Source organism: Cavia porcellus, unplaced genomic scaffold (assembly GCF_034190915.1).
Source record: "Cavia porcellus strain 051 isolate PalLab524CR breed Dunkin Hartley unplaced genomic scaffold, mCavPor4.1 scaffold_10, whole genome shotgun sequence".
Classification (NCBI taxonomy): Eukaryota; Metazoa; Chordata; class Mammalia; order Rodentia; family Caviidae; genus Cavia; species Cavia porcellus.
Genome location: NW_026947493.1, coordinates 1,001,079 through 1,023,544, shown reverse-complemented (window position 1 = coordinate 1,023,544; position 22,466 = coordinate 1,001,079). Strand labels below are relative to the sequence as shown.

The following is a 22,466-nucleotide window of genomic DNA, read 5'->3' as shown; positions in this document are numbered from 1 at the left end:
CCAGAGATTGTGAACTGAGCTGTATTGCTCTGCCCTTTTCTGTTTCATTATGAAATGTAATTGTGCTAAGTTGCCCAGGCAAAACTCAGATTGATGGTATTGCTGTCTTAGCATCCCACTGTGCTGGAGTGTCAGGCACATGCCCCACACCCAGCTCAGTGATTGCATTTTAAGTTTGAAGTCACTAGAATTGTAAATGAGCTGGCCTTGTTTAAGCAGTCTGTAAGTAGAGGGTTTAAAATAAAGTATTGGTTAATATTGTTCAGTATTGTATTGGATACTAATGTTTTACATTTTATTTTTTCTCCAAGCAAATGGTTATGAGCCTTAGAGTTTCTGAACTCCAAGTATTGTTGGGCTACGCCGGGAGAAACAAACACGGACGCAAACACGAACTTCTCACAAAGGCTCTGCATTTACTCAAGGCTGGCTGTAGTCCTGCTGTGCAAATGAAAATTAAAGAACTGTATAGGCGGCGGTTCCCCCAGAAAATCATGACACCTGCGGACTTGTCCATCCCCAATGTACATTCAAGTCCTATGCCAGCAACTTTGTCTCCATCTACCATTCCACAGCTCACTTATGACGGTCACCCTGCATCATCACCGTTACTCCCTGTTTCTCTTCTGGGACCTAAACATGAACTGGAACTCCCACATCTTACATCAGCTCTTCACCCAGTGCATCCGGATATAAAACTTCAAAAACTACCATTTTATGACTTACTGGATGAACTGATAAAACCCACCAGTCTAGGTAAGATTTTTATGAATATTTGGTTACTTCTGCAGGATGAATTTCTCATTTTAGGTTTTAATTTGACCAGGTTTATTATTCATAATGATGTTTACATTTGATGATGATAATGAAGATCTTTCAATTTTAAATAAAAGCAAATAAATAAAAGCTGTCTTTTAATGAGAAAGAAAAAAGTGGTACAGTAATTGGTTACTTGGTGGCCAGGCGTGATGGCGCATGCCTGTAAGCCTAGCATTCAGGAGGCTGAGGTAGGAGTATCGCTGTGAGTTTGAGGGCAGGCTAAACTGCATAGTGAGAACTTGTCTCAGAAAACAAAAAAAGTAATTGGTTATTGACATGGTAAATATTAAGAGGTTTCAAGAATATACACTTTCAAAGAATAGTTTAGATTGTTAATATTTTGTAATAATCATGATAAAACTAAAGCTAAATAAATCACTACCAGGTTCTGAATTTAGTACTTAATTTTTAGGGGTTGATGATATCTGAAACAAAGAACTCATTTTGATTATTTGAATGTGTGAATGGTTTTAATAATCATAAAAAGATTTGAACTTTGATCTGTAATTAAATTTTAGTTGATTTTTTTCAGTGGATATGTATGCTTTACAGGCACATACAAGATCATGGTTAAATAATATGAATGCCTGAGGTTGCATTTACTGTGTTTCTAGTCCTTTGATCAGTTTATCTAGCATATAGAATTCAGTGTATTAGCTCGGTTTAGTGGTGCACACCTGTAAGCTAGGCAATTTGAGAGCTGAGGTGGGAGGATTGCAAGTTCTAGCCCAGCCTGAGGAACTTACTCAAACTATGTCTCAGAATATAAAATATTATGGGGATGTAGCTCAGTATGAAGGCCCCAGGTTTAATCTCAATACACACAGACACATATACCACAAACACACACACACACACACAGAGTTCAGAGTATCAACTTATATTTACTTTCTATAATACCACTTTACATAATGTGGGGATAAAACTAAACCTGTGTGACCTTTGATGCCTTTGTTGTAATACATTTAAAATATCAAGCTTCTAAATACTGATTTCTTGTTATAAATCAATGGTCTCAAAACCATGGGCAGCAAGCTAAATCTGGCTTATGGCCTGTTTTTGTGTGGGCCTGAGTAATAAAAATTTTCACAAACATTCTGGTTTTTTTTTTTTTTTTTGGTACTGGGGATGAAACTCTCAGGCTTGCACTTGCTAGGCAGGTGCTTATGCCACTGAGCTAAATCCTCGGCCCTCAAAAATAATCTTAGAAGAGTTACAAGGAAGAAAAGAGACAAGCAAAGACTGTAATAGAGACCATGTGTGTCTATAGAGCCTAAAATATTTACTTTGGGTCCTTATAAAAGTAAATTTGTATCACTAAACATTTCAGGTTTCGGATTGGTGAATGCTGATAACTTTTTTTTTCTTTTGAAGAATTTTTGGAGAAAAATTATTGAAATTCTATCTTGGAGCTGGGGAGCGTTTGTTTTTAATTATGTTTAGCAGAACTTTCCCGAATAAATGAAGATACAGAAGTTGTCAGATAACATGAATTTTATATTATTTCAAATTGAAAATGGCCATAACAAGATACCTACCTGCTTATAAAGCTCATTTTGAAATGTTAAATTGCCGAAGCTACTGCTTTGTTAGCAGTGTGTGTGTGTGTGTGTGTGTGTGTGTGTGTGTGTGTGAGAAATTGTGCTTATTTTTCATAGAATGAATCATGTACTTAATAGTCTGTGGGGCTTTTTTTACTCCATCATATAAGTATCCTTTGTTTGTGTATCTCTCATTTTACAACTTTAAATGTACCTATGTAAGATCTTTATGTGTGCATATGATATAGTCTAGCTCGTTTCTTATTAAGGATTATGTACTGTTCCTTGATTTTAAATGACCCTTTTATTAAAAGGTGAATTTTTCTTGTTTTTTTTTTTACTATCAAAAACATGTTGCAATGAGTATCATTTAAAATTTGACAGGAAAAAATGGTGGTTTTTACATTTTTGATCATAGCCTTCAAAGTTTCTTGTGGTCTTAATTAACCTGTTGTGTTTTTGTTTTAATTTTCACTAACATAAATTTCAAGAGTTAGTATGATTAGATGGTAATTAGTATGTATATCAGTTGTATTATGGAGATCGGAGATGCAAACTGGGCACACATTATGGCTGTACAGATAATGTTTAGAAAAAATCAAACTTATTTTATTAAGATAGTTTGTTTGAACATATAACTCAAGATTTTCATTTCTAGTTGTCCATACCAATTGTCTTTTCACTGTTCATGTCTGTGTGGGCATTGTTGTGTGCCTCCAGCCCCAGTAGAAGGGATTGAATCAAAGTTCTTCACATGAGTTGTTTTCCTTGGTGCCCCCCACCCTCGCCTTATTTATTTATTTTTTAAATTGTTTGTTTTTTGCTTTTTTGAGACAAGGTCTTGCAGTATAGGATAGGCTGGCCTTGAATTCACTGGGTTGCCAGGCTGGCCTTGAACTCTGCCATGCCTGGCTCCTAGCCCATTTTTAAATTGTTAATTTGAATCAGAGCCTTGCCAAGTTGCCTGGCTAGGCTCAAACCTTTCATCCTCTTGCCTTCATCTTCCAGAGTTCTGGGCTTGTATCTTAAATCTTTTTGAAGCCAAGTATGAGGCTTCAAAATTACTGAAATTCTATTTTTCAAGTGCTAGTTCTAGCACTTGAAAGGCTGAAGCAGGAGGATTGCCTGGACTACCTGGTGAGTTCAAGTCCAGCGCATTCCAAATAGCAAGACTCTGTCGCAAAAAAACAAAATAACAAAATACTTTTTGTTTTAATATTTAAAGTACATTTATTCTTATGAACTTTTAAAATGTGTAATAGTGATGGTAAGCATGTCTTGATTTTTTTTCTCCCTAAAGAGATACTAGAGGCAGAGAGCTTATAAACACTTATATTTTTAGGGCTGAGGATGTAACTTAGAGGGGTGCCTAACCTGAGCATGCACAAGACCCTGGGTTCAATGCTCAGCATCAAAATAGTAAAAGAGTAAAATAGGGCTGGGGATATAGCTCAGTGGCATAGCCTCTGCCTGCCAAACATGACGTCCTGAATTTGATTCCTTGGTACCAAACTAAAATAAAATAAAATAGAAGTTGCTGTTTCTGATATCTTTCTATAGTATCCTCCCACCCTGTTGACTGTTTTTAAAGGGTAGCAATGAATTTTAAATTTTTCATTTTTATTCTTCATCTGTAAACTTTACCAGAACACGGTAGTGATTTTTTTTGTGTTTGTGTGTGACAATTTGAAGACAGTGTCATAAAATTTTGCATTCTTGTTAATTATCAATATGTAAACCCTCATACTTATAAAATTTACTGAATTACTAAAATGTTTCACTTAGTTGTTTGAGATAGGATCTTGTAACCCTGCAAGGTCCAGGGTGACCTTGAACTTACAGTGGAGGCTGGGATTATAGTGAAGCATGACCAGACCTAGTTTATAAAACTTACTAAGTTGGGCTTTCCCTATAGTGTTAGTTCTCATTATTTGTAGGTTTACCATTTGTGATTTTGCCTGCTGAAATCTGAGAGTCCTCAGTCAGTGCTCCCACAGCACGTGTGAGTGGAGAGAACTTAGAGTCGCCTTGCGAGTACGTTCCACGCTGTGCTCCAGTTAGGTGGCAGCTTGCCTTGTTTTGAGCTTGCATCCCATAAAAGTGTGCCCTCTTATTGAGGTGTCTAGTGCGGTTTTGTTTTGTTTTTTGTGCTTTTTCTGGTTTTGACACTTGTGCTATTTTATGGGGTCCTCAAACATTGTGCTAAATGTTGTGGAGGGTGCTAAGTGCAGGAGGATGTGCGATGTGTTAATATGCTGGTGGCTGGGAGGTCAGTGTTAGTGAACTAGTAATGTGTAGTAAATAAAGTGTCTTTAAACCGAAACACAGAAAACAAGGGTGTCTACTGATTGGTTGATGAAAATATTAGGACCAGAGGCTTACAGGACCCTCACCCTGTGTTTTAATAGCAGTGATTCAGTATTCACCATTTCAGTGCTTTATTTGCAGCAGTTATGTGCTACAAAGACATTAAAATAATAATTGACTACATGTAAAGTGTAGTTTGATTTGAATACTACTTTTCATGAATGTGACATTGTTCATGGTATATATTTCACACAGAATTACAAAATGAACACATAGTATAGAATTATTTGGTATGTAAATATTTTTCCAATTTTTTGTTGTTATAAAATTAAAATAAAGGAAACATTTTGATTATTCATGAAAAGGTCTCACCAGAAGGTAATTTGTGGCAGTTTATTGACTCAGTATATATTTGTTGCAGCGGAATGCTTAGTGAATCTGAAAAATATTCAGTAAAAATGATTGGGGGTAATGTAGAGAGCTGAAATGAATATAATAGATTATGTTTTTGGATATTTTAAAATATTATTTCTGTACTTCAATAAATGAAGTGGCCACATTTGCCACAGTTTTTTGTTTGCTTGCATTTTTGGTTTTCTGAGACAAGGTCCTGCTATATAGTTCAAACTCGCCTTAAACTCACTATGTGGCCCAGGCTGGCTTCAGATTTATAGTAATGATCCTCCTGCTTCAGCCTCCCATGTGGTGGCATTATAGGTGTGCACCACCACTCCTGGATATACCTTAGATTTAATTTCTCGTGTGGTGGGTTCTTTCTTATGTGGCTCATTTGTTTAGAACCTAGAGAAACCCATGGTTTTTTTTTTTTTTTTTTTTTAGCCTACAGCACCCAGTATTCCCAGGCGGTCTCCCATCCAAGTACTAACCAGGCCCGACCCTGCTTAGCTTCAAACCCATGGTTTTTGAATAAACAACTTGCAGTATTCTTTTTATTTCTAAACATATATACATTTAAACTCAAGCTGTTACTGAGCTCTATTTTGGTCTATAACTGGTCAGTTCTCATCACCACTAGCCAACCAGAATGCGATAGGTTAAGTTTTCTCCCCTTTCATTGTGACCTTAAGCACTAGATTTAAACACATTCTAAGATGTTCACATAAAAGCTCAATGTTATTATGTCTAGCTCCTGTTTCTGACTGAAATTGAAGCCAGTTTTGATGGCCCCTGTTTGATGAGCTAGTTCTTACACATTCTTCATCACTTTGTTACTCTTCTAGGCTCACATTGTCCCGCTGTCCATCCTTGTATTAGGTATTAAACCCAGGGCTTGACATGTGTTGTGCATGCACTCTGCCACCGAGCTACGCCCTCAACCTAGTTATTGTTTCTTTAAAAGTGAATAATTTGAGTTCATTTTGGAGCCATGCATGTGTGCAGTCATCTGTGTGTATGTGAACATTTCTTTTTGGCAGTACTGAGGATTGAACACGGGCTTTTGCACTGAGCCCCATCTTTAGTCCCTTTTTTTCTTTTTTTTATTTTGAGGCTGTCTTGCTAACTTACTGAATTGCCTGGGCTTCAGTTTGGAGTCCAACTACCTTAGCCTCCTAGAGTGCGAGGCTTATTGGTGTCAGCCATTGTACATAGTTTGGAACCATGTGTTGTTCTTTCTGCTGTTCAGAGTGAACTAGAAGAGTTAAGAGGTAAAGCAAAGTTGTTTGAAAAGTAAAACGTTTGCTTTATTGTTTACTTTTGCCTATTAATTAGTATGCAGATCCTTTTTTGTTGTAATTTTTGTGCGTGTATGTATGTGTTCATTTTGTCTTAGATTTTTTTTTTTCATTTTCTTTTTTGTCTTTTTTGTTTTTATGGGTACCAGGGATCGAACTCACGACTGCCTGCTTGCAAGGTAGGCACTTATGCTGCTAAGCTAAATCCCCAGCCCCTTGTCATAGATTTTTGAAACAGGGTCTTTCTGTGCAGACCAGGCTAGCCCTGGACTTGTTCACAGCCCTGCCATGCTAACCCCTAACCCTATCCCTAACCCTCCCAGGGTGCTGGAATCACAGGCATGGACCACTGTGCCTAGCAAAACCCTCCTTTAAAAAAAAAAATATATATATATTATTTACTTATTTTTAAATTAGATTTTATCTTTCTTTTTTTTTTTATCAGTACTAGGGATCGAACTCGCCACGGTGCCCTTGCAAGGGAGGCGCTTATGCCGCTGAGCTAAATCCCCAAGCCCCTGGATTTTATCTTTGATATACATCATGATCATAGAGCATTTGTATCTGTAGATGACATAACTTGTTTTTCCCCCGTTCCCCTTTCCTCCTTTCAACCCGTCCTTCCCCCTCTATTTACAAAACTGTTTCCATGTTCTCCATCTTTTCTTTTTTTACTTTCCTCTTCTTTCCTTTCCTCCTTCCCTCTATCTTGTTCCCCTCCCCATTTAACACTTTCCTCTTATTTCTCAACAAAATCCTCCTCTTGTGGGGCCCATTTCAAATGTTATTTTTTGAAAAAAAAAAACTGTTTTATTAATCTTAGATTTCCTTCCTTACATTTGTTTATTCCTTCCTTGCCCAGTATCAGTTTTGTTTCATTTTCCATATGACAGTTTAGAAGAGTTGTGTGTTCCTGAAAATAATAAAGGCTCTGTAGTATTTATCTATGTATCCTTGCAGTAGTTAGATAGCAGTCTGTTATATGGCAGTTCAGTAAACATTAGCTCTCCAACTGATTTTTTCCCCCTTTCATGTCTTTATTCTTTTATTAGAACATTTTTAGTACATAATGGTTACATTCATCATAGGGAGTTGGTACATGACATACTTCCCTCTCTACTGCTTCCTCCATCTCTTGGACTCTTTGAATATTTTTTTTTTGTACATGTTTGTAATACTTGATGATCACACTCCTAGCTGGGACCTGGTACATGAACATAACACGTCACAGCCCCTGCCCTTAATCTCATTTCCTTCTCCTCTGATTTTGCCATATCTCTTGGTTCCTTTCTTATTTCCCACATGCTAAAAGTCTGTCTTGCTATTTCCTTTTGTTTTTTATTTTGTTCTTTATATTTTTTAGTTTCTTATACAAGGGGAGCCATATTATGTTTGTGTGTTTGATTTCACTTAACATGGTCTCAAGGTGCATCCATTTTCCTACAAATGACTCACATTTATCTTTCTTTATGGCAGAGTAGTCCTCCAATGCATGTACTCAGTTTTCTTTATCCTGTCATCTATTGATGGATATATATAGGCTGTTTCCAGCATTCAGCTATTGTGCATTGCGCTGCTGTTAAATAGGAGAGCTGAGAAATGTTTTATTTCACTTTAATTTAGTGAGTTTTGACCATTTTACCGCAAACACAGTCAAAGCGTATTATTTCTTCCATCATAAACAGTGGTCACAATTTCCATAGAGAAGCTTTATAAATAATTCAGTGTGTTCTAGTAGGTTACTTGTATGTATATATGTCTGTATTTCTGCTTTTGTTTTGAAGAAGCGAACATCTGATAATACTAGCTGACTCAAACTAACAGGATCCTGACTACATATATTATTAATCCATCAAAATAATGGAACACAAAAAATTATAATATTCATGCTTTGTTGAGCACCATATGTTTGATTTTTTTCTTTGAAATGTCTTATTTGCAAAGTATACTACTATTGGTGTTGATGAAATGTGGAATTTATATAATTATATAATTCATTTTTATTGGTACCGGGGATTGAACTCACGACGGCCTGCTTGCAAGGCAGGTGCTTATGCCGCTGAGCTAAACCCCCAGCCCCTCTCCACTCATGTTTTATAATTGAGTTTTTCTTCTTCCACATGCCTAACAGCCAATGTCTATAGATCAGGTTGAAAGGACATTTGAAGTTATCATGATTCACCCTACTCCATTTTTAGAAAAGTTGCCTTCAAACAGTTTGCACAAGCTGTGCTTCCTGTATTTGAATTTAGGAGAATCAAAAGTACTAATTTTTCTACAGGTGAGTTTCTTATCTAAAAACTTTCCTTCCTAATTTGGCAGCAGTGGTGTCTGATCTTCAAAACAAAATCTTAGATATATGCTCTAAGTCTTATAGTCCTTTGTAGATAATGTTTTTATCTAATAATTTAATGTTTTTATTAGTGTTTACATAATTCTCCAGAAGCCCGAAGGGTGTCTGCATACTTGAGTGATAATGATGGATTTGATTTTTTGGGAACTGATAATGATAGATTTGTTTTTTGGTTGGAAAGGAATCTTGATAGAATCAGTAAGAGAACCAAACCCTTTTATATCATTGTAAATATGAACTAAGAAATTTTAATTTGCCAGTGAGGCATGGTGGCACGTGCCTGCAATGTCAGCATTCTGGGAGGTTGAGGCAGGAGGATCATACATTTAAGCCCAGCCTAGGCAATTTAACAAGATGTTTTCTTAAAAAAGGAAAAGAAAAGTTTATTTGAAGCAAGGCATTATGACAAATCTCAGTTTAAAATCCCATTTTCTTGGGAGGCTGAGAGAGAAGGATCCCAAGTTTGAGGTCAGGTTAGACAATTTAGTGAGACCTTGTTTCAAAATAAAAATTTAAAGTAGGTGTGGTAGTGCATGCCTGTGATCCTGGGACTCACCAGGGTCAGGCAGGAAAATTCCTCAGCTGCATAGTGAGATAGATGAAAGCCAGTTAGAATTACATAGTGAGACTATGTCAACAAAACAAAGCAAAACATCCTAATAAAAAATTTAAAACAGGGTTGGGAATGTAGCTTAGCTCTGTAGCACTTATGTTGCATATTTAGGCCTGGGTTCAGTCTCCAGCACTGCCAAACTTAAAACAATTTTTTTTTTAATTATAAAGAGTAATAAAACAATATACTTGGGGTCCAAAGTAAATAAATAGATTAACAACGCCAACTAGGCCAGCCTATAATCCCAGCTAATCAGAAACCTAAGGTAGGAGGATTCCATCTTTTAGGCCAGTTTGCATAGTTCGGTGAGACCCTGTCTCAGAATAAAATTATTTTAAAGGACAGATTTTTGGGGGTTTTTGGTAGCTCATTGGTAGAGTACCTGAGTTACATGTACAAGGCCCTGGGTTCAGTCCTCAGTACCAGGAAAAAAAAGCAGATCCAAAGGGATCCTCTATGTAAGATCTTACTGGGATACATTATGAAGATCAGATATTTCCCATACAGTGTTAGAAATGGAGCTTTCAGCCAGGGATTTAGCTCAGCAGCATAAGTGCCTGCCTTGCAAGCACATGGTTGTGAATTTGATCCCTGGTACCAAAAAAAAAGAAAGAAGAAATGGAGCTTTCAGAATTTGCGGGTGAGTTCTTAAGGATCCATTAATGGGCAGAGCTGTGTTTGTTAGGAGATTAGGTCTAGCAGAAAAGGTGGTGCTGAGCGAGTTACCTGCAGGGCTGTACAGAGCCTGCTCTCTGGCTCCTCTTTCGGCTCTCTCCTTCTTGGCTGCCATGGGTTGAGCACCTTTTCCTCCACTGCTGTCCTGTTTGTGCCCTGGAGCCTGTGCCCTGGTGGCCTAGAGCCTGTGGACCAGGAACTACAAACAGGAAGCAAAATTAACTTCTCCTTTAAGTTGTGAGGGCTGGGCATTGTATCTCAGTGAGGAGGAAGAAAGTGCTAAGACAACTACAAACTCCCAGGCCTACTGTGCTGGGGAGTAAGTGGAGGGCTCCGCATGGCTTCTCTTGTGTAGGCCTCACAGCCATCAATGGTGAAGGGGTCAGAGTGAAACACAAGTTTGTCTGATTGTACAACCAGTATGTATCATAATATAAGACACAGGCATTGGAGTAATTTTATATCATCTTGCTCTTAGAGGAGTCACCCTGAATTTTTTCAGTAGAAGTCAGTTGATGAAAAATTGGGTCAGTATGTTTTAACTACTGAAGTATGTTTGTATTTTAAAAGGAGATTTGTGGTTTTAATTTTAATTGATAGTCTTTATCAGTATGCACTGTAAATGAAATGATTTTGGTAAACAAATGAGTTTGGACCCTATGAAATTGACAGTGTAAGTATGAAGAATTCTAATGTTACCTTTCAGCAATTAGTTTGTAGGTAGAAAAAGAGTGTATTGTATTAAAATTACAGAACTCTGCATAACTAAATACCTAAATATTTAAAACAAAGCCCATAGATTGTTTCTTCAGTCCAGTTTAGATTTCAAGTGTTTTCCCAAACTTTATTTTGTTGCTGTGATGTGTATTCTGAGAATTCATGGTTTCTTGACGATTTTGTGGGGGGAAAAATCTTTGCCTTAGAGAAAATAATTTAAATTATTTTTCTGCAATAGAAAGATGTTAATATAATAAAGATTATGAGGCTTTTCAAAAATTTTAAGTAAATTAAAAAACTTTTCCTGAGTAAGGAAAAGTTTATTTGAGTAAGAGAAAACATAAAATAGTGATACAATGAGTTAATTTATTTTTGATTTTTATCATATGAATCAAGTCTTTCTAAAACATTAAGGAACAAATATTTTAAATACTGTATTGTTTCTATACTGTTATCTTGTGAATTACTTTGAACATTATATACTAACCTAATATATTTCTCTTTTCTTTTCTTGCAAATACTCATGGTCAGGAAAGGAAAATTTTATCCTTTCAACAGATTTTGACTTTTTAAACTAAATAAATATAAAAATACTTATTTTCTATTTAAAAATTCATTTAGCCAATATTTATTGATTATTTTTGTGTACCAAGCAATGTTTTATTTGTTGGAAAAGGATAAAACCTGATTATTTAAGGAATTTATGATATAGTAGAGGAATCAAACCATTTGTTTTTAGACAGGGCAAAAAACTAAAGGCAGTGTGTAGTGATAAAAATTAAAGGAATATCATTAATAGGGTACAAAAATTTAAATTTTTTTGTCTTGTGGAGAGGTTTTCTTTGTGGTGTTTTTGTTGTTGTTGTTGTTGTCTTTTTCCTTTTTATCAGTACCAGGGATCGACTTTGTGGTGGTTTTATGGAGTACTTCAGCCAGAATAACCTGGACTGTGCATTAGAAATAGTTCACACATCCTAAATTCTTCCAATATAGATTACTGTCTTTAAACGCCTATAGAATATTTCATAGTATAGTCGTAGGTTGTCTCTTTTCCATGAACACACGTTTTCATTTTTATTTTCTTCTCATTTTTGCAGTTATATTAGTAAATGCCTCTCTGTATGTATGTATATATACATAATATGTGTGTATATATATATTTGTATTCCGATGAACATATCTTTAAAAAATTTCCATACTTTTAATTCTGTTTACTTTCTTATGGCATATTAAAATCATTCCCTTTTCCCTTTTTATAGCAAACTGTTTGCACTTTTATGAACACACAAGAGCTCCTATTACCCAGTTTTATCAGTAGTTTAAAATTTTGTCAACTGGTGAAGCAAAAACATTGCATTTTAATTTGCAGCCTGTCTTCTGCTGAAGTAGACCACTTGTGATTATTGACAATCTGTGAGTGATTTGTGTGTCCATACATAGCTTGATTATTTTCCTATTGTGCTTTTTTCTTGTTGGTTCATACTTTGTATATAATATACATTAGTTTGCTTTCTGAATATATGTTCTATATATATTTTATCATGGTTTGTCACAGAATTTTTTGTTTTTTGTTACATAGTAGTTGAAAACAAATTGTTAAATCTGTTACTAATTTTATGCTGTTTGTTTTTTTTAAAAAATAGCAGATTTGGGGCTGGGGATTTAGCTCAGCGGCATAAGCGCCTGCCTTGCAAGCAGGCAGTTGTGAGTTCGATCCTGATAAAAAGAAAAAAGACCAAAAAAAAAAAAAAATAGCAGATTCGGGGGCTGGGGGTTTAGCTCAACGGCATAAGCGACTACCTTGCAAGTATGCAGTTGTGAGTTCGATCCCTGGTACCAATAAAAACGAAAAAGACAAAAAAAGAAAAAAAATAGCAAATTCATGGTGGTGTGTTCATTTCATTAAATACAATTCAGTGGTTTTCAGTATATTCACAGAATACACATCAGTCACCACTATGGAGTTCCAGAATTTTTTTCCTAAAAGAAACCTTTGTATTAATCAAAGTCGCGCTCCCATTATTCCTCCTTCTAATGCCTGGAAACTGCTTCTTTCTATCTCTGTGGGTTTGTCTGTCCTGGACATTTCATATCATAAATATAATGACCACTTGTAACTACTTTCACTTAGTATGTTTTCAAGGTTCATCTATGTTGTATTATGCCATTTTATGCCTTTGGTTTTTGTTTTACACAACTCTCTCTCTGTCTCTCTCTCTGTCTCTGTCTCTGTCTCTGTCTCTGTCTCTCTCTCTCTCTCTCTCACACACACACACACACACACACTCACACACACACACACACACACACCCTGCACTTATTTTTATATGGTCTTGCTATTTTGCCCAGGCTGGACTTGAATTTATGGTGCTAATTCAGCCTCCTTAGTAGCTGAGATTACATGGGTGTGCTGCCACACTGAGCTTGTTATATAATTTTAATTGTGTTTTAAAAAGCATAAAATTTATTGTAACCATTTTATAGTTCAGTAGTGTTAAATGTATTCATATTGTTTTGCAACAGACCTATAAAATCTTTTTTTTTTTCCTTTCTCCTAGAGACTGGGTCTCTGTGTCTACGTAATTTAAGCTGGCCTTGAATTTACTTTGTAGCCCTGACTGACCTCAGCCTACTGAGTGCTGAGAACACATACAGGCCTGCACTTGCGTGGCTCCTTTGGAACTTTTTTATCTTGCAAAACTGTACTTATGAACAACTCCCTTTTTCCCCAGCCTCATCCGCTGGTGACCACCATTCTACTTTCAGTTTCTATGAAATTATGTACTCTTAAATATTTTTGGTAATTGGAATCATACAGTATTCTGAATTCTTTGTTTTGTGTGTGATTAGTTTATTTCACTTAGCATGTAATACTCAAGATTCATCCATATTGTAGCTTGTGACAGGATTTCTTCCCCTCCCTCCTTTATTTCCCCCCTGCTAAGGATTGAACTCAAACCCTCACACATGCAAGCATGAACTGTATCCTGAGCCTTTTCCCCCTAAATTTTGAGATAGGTTTTGCTAAATTATCCAGGCTGGCCTTGAATTTAGGATCCTCCTAAATGGGGTGGATTTCAGATTAAGTACTACCATCCCTACCTGAAATTTTTCCATTTTAAGATAGGTTAATACTATGTGATACATACATACTCATTATGTTCATTTGGGTTGATTTCACCTGTTGATTTTTATAGATAATGGTGCTGTGAACACTAAGAGTAAGTATTTCAAGATCTTACCTTTTTTTTTTTTTGTGGGGAGGTATTTAGCTACAGTGGGATTTCTGGGTCATATGCAGTTTTATTTTCAATTACTTTAAGGAACTGGCATCCTGTTTTTTATAGCAGCTGTATTTTACATTTGATACTGTCATTTAATGCATGTGAGGTTATCTTATAATAAGTTTTGGTGTGCATTTTTCTAGTGATAAATGCTGTTGAACATCTTTTCATATGCTTTTTGGCTGCTTCAATATCTTTGGAAAACTGTTCAAGTCTTCTGCCTATTTATAAGTTGAGTTACTTGTTTTTTGTTGAGCTGTAGGAATTCTTTATTCAGGATATTAGCCCCTTATTAGAAATAGATTCGTAGGTATTTTCTTCCAAATGGTATTTTCATTGTTGATTGTTTATTTTTTGCAGAAGCTTTAGATTTTGATGTAGTCTCTCCTGCCTTTCCTTCCTCCTTCCTTCCCTCCCTCCCTCCGTGCGTGCGTGCGTGCGTGCGTGCGTGCGTGCCTGCGTTGCTGGGTATCAAGCTCAGGGCCTTTTACTTGGTAAGACCTCGTTCTGTCCCTGAACTGACTACATTACAAGGCTACTTTTGGTTTGTGTTGCCTTTGTTTTTCGTGTCAATTCAAGAAATCACTGCCAAATCTAAAACTAACAAGCACTTTACCTCCAGGTTTTCTTTTAGGAATTTTATATTACGTTTAGGTCTTTGATCATTTTTTTAGTTAATTTTTGGGTATGAACATGAGATTTTCATTCTTTTGCCTTTGGATATCTCATTGTCTTGGCACCATTTGTTGAAGACCCTGCCCTTTCCCTTTTGTATGATCTTGACACCCCTGCTAAAGATCAATCTGCCATATGTGCATTGGTAATGTCTAATACTGTTCTGGTCCGTTAGCTTTTGTGTCTGCCTTATGTCAGTACCACACTGTTTCGATGACTGTAGTTTTATAATGTTTCCTCAAATTAAGATCTCCTAATTTTGTAACTTTCAATGTTGTTCTTTTTCAAGATTGTTTTGGCTAATCAGGATCTCCAGGAGATTTCAGATGAATTTTGGGATTTTTTTTTTCCTTCCTTTTTATCAGTACCGGGGATCGAACCCACGACCTCCTTCTTGCAAGGCAGGTGCTTATGCCGCTGAGCTAAATCCCTAGCCCCCGAATTTTGGGATCTTGAAAGGGTTTGTTCTGAATCCATAGATTGGTTTGAGTGGTATGAAAATTAACCACTATTAAGCCTCCTTAGTCCATGAATGTTACCTATTTTTTGTTTTCTTTAATTTTTTCAGCAGTACATTATAGTTCTCAGTATGCAGTGTTTTGCTTAAGTTTATTCCTAAGTATTTCATTCTTTTTAATGCTATTGAACATGGAATGTTCTTGAATCAATTTTAAACTTGTTAACATATAGAAACTCTACTGCGTTTTTTCACATCCTAATAGTTTTTTTAGAATACATGAGCCCTTCAGGGTTTTCTAAATGTAAGTCTTATCACCTGCAAACAAAATAATTTTGCATCTTTAAAATCTGGATGTCTTTTGTTTGTTTCTTACCCAGTTGCTCTATCTAGGACCAGCACTACTGTGTTCAGTAAAAGTGGCAAGAGCTGCTGTGTTTCTGATCCCAGGAAGAAAAGCTTTTAGTCTTTCATCATTGATGTGTGGGGTTGGTTTATCATATGTGGACTTTATTTTAGTGAGATAGCTTCATTATATTCCTGGTTCAAGTGTTTTTCAAATCATGAAGTGGTGCTGAGTTTTGTTAAATGAATTTTTTCTGCACCAAGTGGTACGCTTTTTTATTGTGTATTACATTGATTGAATTTTGTATCTTGAACTATCCTTAGGGGTATCTTAGGGGAACAATTCTTACTTGATAAAGGTATACAGTTCTTTTCATATACTGTTGAGCCTGAGGTGGACATTTTTGTCTTGTTATGGAAAGCATCTTGTGTTTCACCGTTAAATACAGCTGTGGACTTCCTCATGGCTGTTTCTGTGAGTTTTTATATCATGAAAGTATGTTGGGATTTATGAAATGTATCCATTGAAAGGATTGTGTGGATTCTATTATTAATACTGTTTTTTATTGGTTTTCATATATTAATACTGTGTTTTATTGGTTTTCATATATTAAGCCAATGACTTTTGGATTCTGATTTCAGATGACTTCTTCTACCATTTGTGTACCTTTCCATTAACATGGAAGTATTTAATTTTGTTAGTTTTTAGTTGGTATGTTTACAGTACAAAATAGTTGGAGTTATTGTGAGGAATTGGTGTACGTACATACTGCATTTTATTTCAGAATGTGTAATAGACAATATATTAAGTTGGGACAAAATCAATTTACAGAAAGCTGTGTAATGAAAAGTAAGTTCCTCTTATCTCAATCTCTAGTGTTGCTTTCAATTTCTTTTATATCTTTCCAGAGATAGTTCCTGCCTATACAAACAAACTTATCTTATTCTTGTAACAGCTATTTAATGGGTGACTGGCATATATATTACTAAATATTCTCTTGTAGGCTGACATTTAGATAAATTTTTGCTATTAAAAATGGTGTTCAGGGGCTGGGGATTTAGCTCAGCGGCATAAGCGCCTGCCTTGGAAGCAGGCAGTCGTGAGTTCGATCCCTGGTACCGGTAAAAAGGAAAAAGACAAAAAAAAAAAAAAAAAAAAAAAAAAAGAATGCCATTTTTTTGTTTTTGAGTTTTTTTTTTCTTTTAAATAAGGTCTTGCTATGTAGTTTAAGCTGGCCTAAAGTTATGTGATCCAGCCTGACCTTGAATTTAACGTAATCCTCTTGCCTCAGCCTTGTAAATGTTGAGAATGAGGTGTGTGTTACCACCCATGCTTGGAAAATGCCAGTATTTTTATAACACAATTTGTAACTTGGAATGTATGTTTAAAATTTTGGTAGAAGCTACTGAGTTTCATTCCAGAGAAAGGTTTGTGCTATTGTAGCCCCACTGTTTTTACTCCATGCCTTCAACAATCTGTTATAAAATATTTGAATCAAAATTAATGAGTAAAAGTTTATAACTCGTTGTACTTTTTCTATTCATTCCTGTTGTTTTCTTTTGCTGCTAGGAATCCAGTCTAGATCTTTTTTTTAATTTTTTATTTTTTTTGTCTTTTTCCTTTTTATCAGTTCCAGGGATCGAACTCACGACTGCCTGTTTGCAAGTCAGGTGCTTGTGCCGCCGAGCTAAATCTCCAGCCACCAGTCTAGATCTTTTTGCACTAGGCCAGTAGTGTACCCTTGAGCTGCAGTAATGATTGATACATTGTGTCAATCCATTGAGTTCAGAAGTTTAAGCAACTCAGCAGTTCTACATCACAGAGCATAGTGTACACACACTAGGGAGGCTATTTACCCTCTAGGATGTTGTAATGGTTGATTGATTGTTTCAATTTGAGAAGTTTAGAAGTTAAGTGACTCACTAGAGGGCTAGGGTCCTCTCTTTATAAACATTCTGAGCCTTTGCAAAATGAGGAAAAGGACTAGTGCCAGTGCTATACCCACCTGAGAGCCTATAGCTTGCTTACATTGTAAGGAAAGAAAAAAGGCTTGCTGTTTCCACATTTTTTGCTCTTGTTGCCTTTGCTGTCTTTCACTAACAGGAACTGATACCACCCTGCCTTGGAGGTAGCTAATTATGGACTGAAATCTCTACAAACTGTAAGCTAAAAAAACTTTTTCTTCCTTAATTTTCGGCATCAGGTATTTTGTCTTAGCAACCAGAGAAGAATAACCAACAGATATAGCTACAGTCCAGGCTCAATCTTAAATATCTCTTAAAGGTGAGAGTCCCACCCCTACCTTGTCTATGATGATTATGTGTATGTATGTGTTTTTTCCTTTTGAACTATTCATTGAATTTACCCAATTTCAAATGGGGTTGTTAGCCAGGTATGGTGGCACACACCTGACATGCAGCTCTTCGGAGGCTGAGGCAAGAGAATTGCCATGAGTTTGAGGCCAGCCTGGACTACCTTGTGAGTTAAGGCTAAGCTGAACTAAAAGCAAGACTCTTGTCTCAAAAAAAAAATTTTTTTTTTTTAAAATGAAAAGAAAAACAAGCTGAGTTTGGTCATTTGATCTCTTCCTATAATTTGTAGAGTTAAGAAATTTACCACTTTATGATATAAGTTGCAGTTTTTAAAATTACAGTTGTTTTGACAATGATTAGTGATGCATTTTTGTCATTTATTAATGTACATTTTTATTGTTCAGTAATATTTTGTGATGTGGATGTATAATGTGTGACAGCTTTTCTGTTCACCCATTTAAAAACATTTTGGCTGTTTATAGTTTTTGGCTATCACAAATACACTTTTGTGTGTATGTAACAGGCTTTTCAGAAAATTTCATCATCTATAAGTTTGCTAAACCAGAAGCATGTTTGGAGAAAGACATTTAACATACTGTTTCTAGGGTAAAAATGCTCATGCTTTTACCATTTCTTTAATTATCTATGTTAATGTCAGTGCCCCTTGTTTTAATTTTGTTTCTTAATCTAGAATTTCATTCCAATTATGCTTTTAGGGTAACCTCTAAAATGTATTTAACTTTAATCTGAATAAAAAGAAATTATGCTTAATAATAGTGGATTGCTGTGTCTTAGTGTCCTATAGAAATTAGGTTTCCTCTGTGAAATTAGAAATATACTCTTTGTTGATGCTTGATATATACCATACATAAATATTTTGCCATTTAAAATATAATTACTAATTTAATTCAATTCTTCAATCTAGAGTCAGTGCAAAATATACTTTTGTTGTGTGGTAGCCTACAGTTGTAGATACTGGTTCAGTTAAGGGTGGTAATTTGATTTTCCAATTGACTTTTTAAACTCGTAATTTGTATATGCATGCTTTGCACACATGAGACTATGTGTGTATGTGTAAGACAAGTGCATTCAGAAAACAAGTGTCTGTGTGTGTGTTTGTTGATAGATATTAAACTCTTTACCCACCTGTGACTCCCCCTTAAAGCTAAATATTTGTGGTAAAACCCCTACCTCTGTATCCATGAAGAAAGTACCTTTGCTTTTGAACCTTTTTCTAGATTTCCTGAAAAAAACTTTTTAAAAACAGTTTTGTTTCTGCTACCCTTCCTGCTTTTTGCTTGTGTCTTTATCTCTTCATTGTGGCATTTTCCCATTAAATCCCACAAAGCTGCCTCCAGTTTCCTTCTAATACTATCTGTAAAAAAATGTCAAAGCAAACAGTCTGCTCTATGGATTGCATGGGCTTAGGTTCCGAAGTTAGTGTATACCCAACTGGTATTCACCAACATTCCTGAAATTGGCCACTAGTTACGTCTATAAATAGTACACCATATTTATTTGTTTATGTGTCTGTTTTTGGTACTGGGGATTGAACTCAGGGTCTCGTGCCTGCCAGGTAGGGGCTTAATGCCACTGAGCTAAATCCTCTACCCTTTATCACATTTAAACAGATACAACACAGTGAGTTTTGCTTCAGCTTTTGGTCAGATTGGTTGTACACAGATGAAGATAGCTTACATTTAGGTGCCACCATATTGTGTGAAAAAGCATTACTGGGTGTTCAAGAGACAACCCTCATACTCATATTCAGCATGATGAGATGCTCGTATCAATAGGCAAAGAATGACAAGAGAACCATACTTTTTCTTTTTTCCATTCTGCATATTCTTTGGTCAGGCAGGCTAACATTTTTTGGTTATTTGGCACTATAGGGAAAGATGGTTTTGGGACAAGTAATTGAATCTGAGAGAGCTACCTTTGCATTAGGGTTTTTCTGGGTTGGCTTCATATTCCTATTATAGTAGTATTTACATATATTTGCTTTTTTGTCATCTGGGTGTTTATTACTAACAGTGTTTTTCTTCTGATCATTGTTCATTAACTTGCATGTAGGGTTTATTATAACTACTCCTACCTCATGAGTCCTCCTAATCCTTTTTAAAAATTTTTATTTAAAGACTAAACAAAACAGAAAATAGGTAGAAATAATACATACATTCAGAGAAAAAAATAAACAGTAAGAAATCACTAACTGATGTTTACATATTATCGTTTTACAAATAGTTGTTCAAGATACAAAAATGGAACATGTAAAGTGGGAATTCGAGCAGCGAGACTGCAAACAGTTCTGTTCAACTGTCCAACAAAAACTTAGTAACATGGTTGTCACTCCTATATACTTAAACATACATGCAGTTATCCATATCTTCATTTATGTTTAGATTAAACAAACTAAAGCAGGTTAAAATCGTTCTGAACAAAGAAAAATAGTATTGTTGGATTTCACATTGTGACACTCTGTGATCAGCACTGGGTACTGTAGTGTCTTTTTTAAATTTAAAGAAAGACTAAAAACAGAAAATGGATAGAAATAATGCATAATTTCAAAGAAAAAAATAAACAGAAAGAACTCACTAGTTGATGGTTACAGATTGTCTTAAAAATAGTTATTCAAGATACTAAAGTGGAGCATATAAAGTGAGCATATAAGATACTAAGATGTGAGCATATACTAAGATGTGAGCAAGATACTGAAGTAAGCATATAAAGCATATTCAAACAGTCAGATTGCAACCAGTTCTATTCATCTATCCAACAAAAAGTAAGAAATATGGTTATCAATCCTATACACTTAAACATACATGCAGTTATCCATATCTTCAATTACGTTGAGATTGAATAAACCTAAGCAGGCTAATATCACTCTGAACAAAGAATAATCCTATTGTTGGGTTTCACATTATGACACTTCAGGATCAGCACTAGGTATTTCAGTGTCTTTTTCTTCAAAGTATCTGTTAATTTCATCATGTGTCATAAGATCAGTTCTCATAAACTGTTTATAGATTCTACACATGCATGAGTCTTAATATGTATTTCTGTCCTTTCTGTATTAGAGGAAGAAACGAAACAAAGCAAGACGAAACAAAACATATTCCTGTAAACACATGAAATGAAAAAAACATGTAAGACTGTTGTACAAAGAGTTCTACCATAGTTCCTGTGTTGTCTTTTGTTATCTCCAACAGAATTGGCTATATCATCAGACATAGTATAATTGAATATATCAGTACATAACAGTATTAATAAAAACACAACTTTATATATAGTATAGAACTTCAAAAACCGGCAGTTATCAAACCAGAATGTGTATTGTAGAATCTTGTCATCTTCCGTGTAGTTGCTTATATTCTCAGACTTGATACTATCAATCATATCAGTTTTGAATAAAATCTTCTCTGTCTTATTTCTGTTATGCTCTTTTTTTGCCATCAATTGTCTGCTTATCTTCTTCATTCTGTTTTATGCTCCATTCATTGAGGGCTCTCTGCCATTGTTCTTAGAATCCTAGTACTTTTCCCTCTTTCTATATTCTCTTTCAATATTCTCTGTAGAGTTGGATTGGTGGTTGCGAATTTCCCAAGTTCCTCTTTGCTTGGAAGCATCTTGTTTCTCCCATTAATTTCTAGAGACAGTTTAGCAGGGTATATCAATCTGGGATGGAGGTTATTTTTTTTCAGGGCTTGGAATATTTTGCTCCAGGCTCTTCTTGACTTGATGGTTTGTGTCGAAGTCTGTCGTTATTCTGATGGGCCTTTATAGGTGATCTGTTTCTTGTCTCTAACAGCTTTTAATATTCTGTTCTTATATTGAATTTCTGGGATCTTGATTATTATATGCCTGGGTGTAGATCTGTTTTGGTTGTATGTGGCTGGAGTTCTGTATGTCTCATATATCAGAATATCATTTCCTTTTCCAATGTTTGGGAAGTTTTCCTTAATTACTTCTGTGAATAACTTTTGTAGTACCTTTGTTTGTATCCCAGCTTCTTCATTTACATGCTTTATTCTCAAGTTATAGATCCTCCTGTGTACTAGCCTTTGTATTGTTAACTGCTTGTTTCCTTGTTATTTTTAAAAAGTTTTCCCTTTCATACTCCCACATTGCAAAATTGTCCTCCAGTTTAGATAATCTATCCTTAGTTTCTTTCAAGCTGATTTGCCATCTTTCCATAGAGTTTTTAATTTCCTGGTGATCTCTTTGAATCTGCTTCATGTATTCTATATTTTTTTATATTCTTCATCAAATGGTTCTCTCCTTTGTTTGAGTTCCTCTCTTCTTCCGTCTGTGTCTGCTTGAGGGGTGCTTAGTATCTCTTTTATTAATCTTGCTTTACTTGGCTAAATATTTCACTATTGAATTCGTCTGTAAGGTCCTGAATATATCTCTTTATGTCCACTTGTTCTCCTTGGTATTTACCTGTCCTGGGTCAATGTTCTCAGGGTTGGGATCTGGGGACATTTTGTTGTTTCTTCCTCTTCCCATCTTTTTTGCTTCTTCTAGGAGGCTCCAGTTTCTTTCTTTGTTGGTTACAATTCTTCTGAAGCGTGTTGGCTAGATGACCCTTCCCACTTCTGTGTGCTAGTGAGTTGCAGACAGGGACAGCGTATCAACTCCAGCCACTTCTTAACATTCCACTAGCAGTCTCTTTT

General features: G+C 35.6%; 1 protein-coding gene across 4 annotated transcripts in view; it reads left to right on the top strand.

The window, feature by feature from the left end:
• Pias1 (protein inhibitor of activated STAT 1) overlaps positions 1 to 22,466 on the top strand; it is a 142,441-nt gene that overhangs the window by 49,063 nt on the left and 70,912 nt on the right. For all 4 annotated transcript variants that reach the window (XM_063256876.1, XM_063256877.1, XM_003480032.5 and 1 more), the window contains one exon: positions 312 to 756. In XM_063256876.1, the coding sequence (XP_063112946.1) occupies positions 312 to 756 (445 nt within the window). The remainder of the gene's footprint in view (positions 1 to 311; positions 757 to 22,466) is intronic.